Source organism: Leptodactylus fuscus, chromosome 4, assembly GCF_031893055.1.
Source record: "Leptodactylus fuscus isolate aLepFus1 chromosome 4, aLepFus1.hap2, whole genome shotgun sequence".
Taxonomy (NCBI): domain Eukaryota; kingdom Metazoa; phylum Chordata; class Amphibia; order Anura; family Leptodactylidae; genus Leptodactylus; species Leptodactylus fuscus.
Window position 1 is genome coordinate 32,832,063 of NC_134268.1, and position 1,494 is coordinate 32,833,556.

Here is a 1,494-nt window from a genome sequence, read left to right on the forward strand (position 1 = left end):
AAAGGTGGAAGAATGGAGTTATCTGGTACCCAAGGGGCTATGGAGAGGGTCAGGAAGATGGAGGGCTTGTATTATCTGCTGAAACATAGGCAATGAGAAGAAAAGTGAAAGAGTGAAGTAGAAAGCAGAGGAGGAGTGGTGCTGCTGATGGTAAGGAGCCAGTCATAGGGGAAGAGTGAGGACAAGACAAGGTGCACAGACTCCCTGACTCCTTGGAAGGATGCTCACAGAACTCAACCACACTAACTGTAGTAGCTGCTGCTCTTCTGGGAACAGGATCTTCACCGTCATCTTTATGGTTGCCCTCATACTGGCCATCCTGCTGGGTAATTCAGTCATCCTGGCAGTGTTCCTGGCCACCAAACACTTAAGAACTCCTCAAGGTTACTTGAAGACCTCCTTGGCAGTGGCTGACCTTACCCTGGGCATCTTGGTGGTTCCTTTCTCAGTCTATGGGGAAATTAAAATGCTTTCCATCAATGCCTCCATGGCAGAGGGAGGGTATGAGGTGCTGTTTGTGGACTCCTGGCACCCATGTTATCTCATCGGTCCAGTCTTTGCAGGGTGCACTTTGGTGTCCATCAGCACCATCTTCTTGTTGACCATTGAGAGGAGCATTGCTATCCTGAAGCCCTTGCACAAGGAGGTGGTGATCACCAGGAGGAGGACATTGTTGCTGATCTTGATCTCTTGGGCTGCCAGCTTCTTCCTTGCCATGATCCCCATCATCTCCAGCCATGGTGGCATAGTGATGGAGTACAATGGTTGCAGCAGAATGTGTAACTATGCCCCAGCACCCTCTTCTCCTGCCCATGTGTGGCAGATCCTCCTGCTATTCCCAGCCTTTGACTTCAGCCTGTTGGGGGGCACTCTCATCATCAATGCTCTGTCTCTGACCACCATTCACCAATACACTCGCAGGAGGAAACTCATGTCTGGGACAGACCAGGAGCCCCTTAGAGTCTCCTTCTCTGACATTAAAGCTGCCAAGACTATTGGGACCCTGACTATAGCCTTCACAGCCTCCTTCACTCCTATAGCAGTGTTTGTGGTGGGGAACGTGCTGGGGTATCAGTGGTGTACCTTTTCTTTTTTTGCCTTTTGGATACTTGCAAGCAACAGCTGCTGCAATGTGATCATTTACAGTGTGTGTGACCAGCGCTTCCGCGAGGGGGCGCGCCAGCTCTTCATGTCCTTCAGATGCTTGTGCTGCAGGAGCTCCCTGCACTGACACTGGACTCCAGCTCTTAGTACTACAAGGACCAGAAAGTCTTGGATACAAGGAATGTACATGGATTCTTCTTGGACCTGAGGGCTGATCCACTGCAGATATATTTGCCAGGCTTGCCACCTTTTTGCAGTGCCTGGAGTTGTATATTGGTGCATGCACCTACTTTTCTTAGGGAAATCAAAGACCATTGACTGTGGATTTTGTAGATCTCCAATACAAGCCAACGAGGCTATGGGGCTGTGTACTGCATGTACAGTATGTAT

At 49.9% G+C, this 1,494-nt stretch overlaps 1 protein-coding gene across 1 annotated transcript; it reads left to right on the top strand.

The window, feature by feature from the left end:
• The first annotated feature begins 220 nt into the window (after positions 1-220).
• Positions 221-1,231, top strand: LOC142201126 (rhodopsin, GQ-coupled-like). Its single transcript, XM_075271952.1, has one exon. The coding sequence runs from the start codon at positions 221-223 to the stop codon at positions 1,229-1,231; it is 1,011 nt and encodes a 336-aa protein (XP_075128053.1).
• The last annotated feature ends 263 nt before the right edge of the window (positions 1,232-1,494 follow it).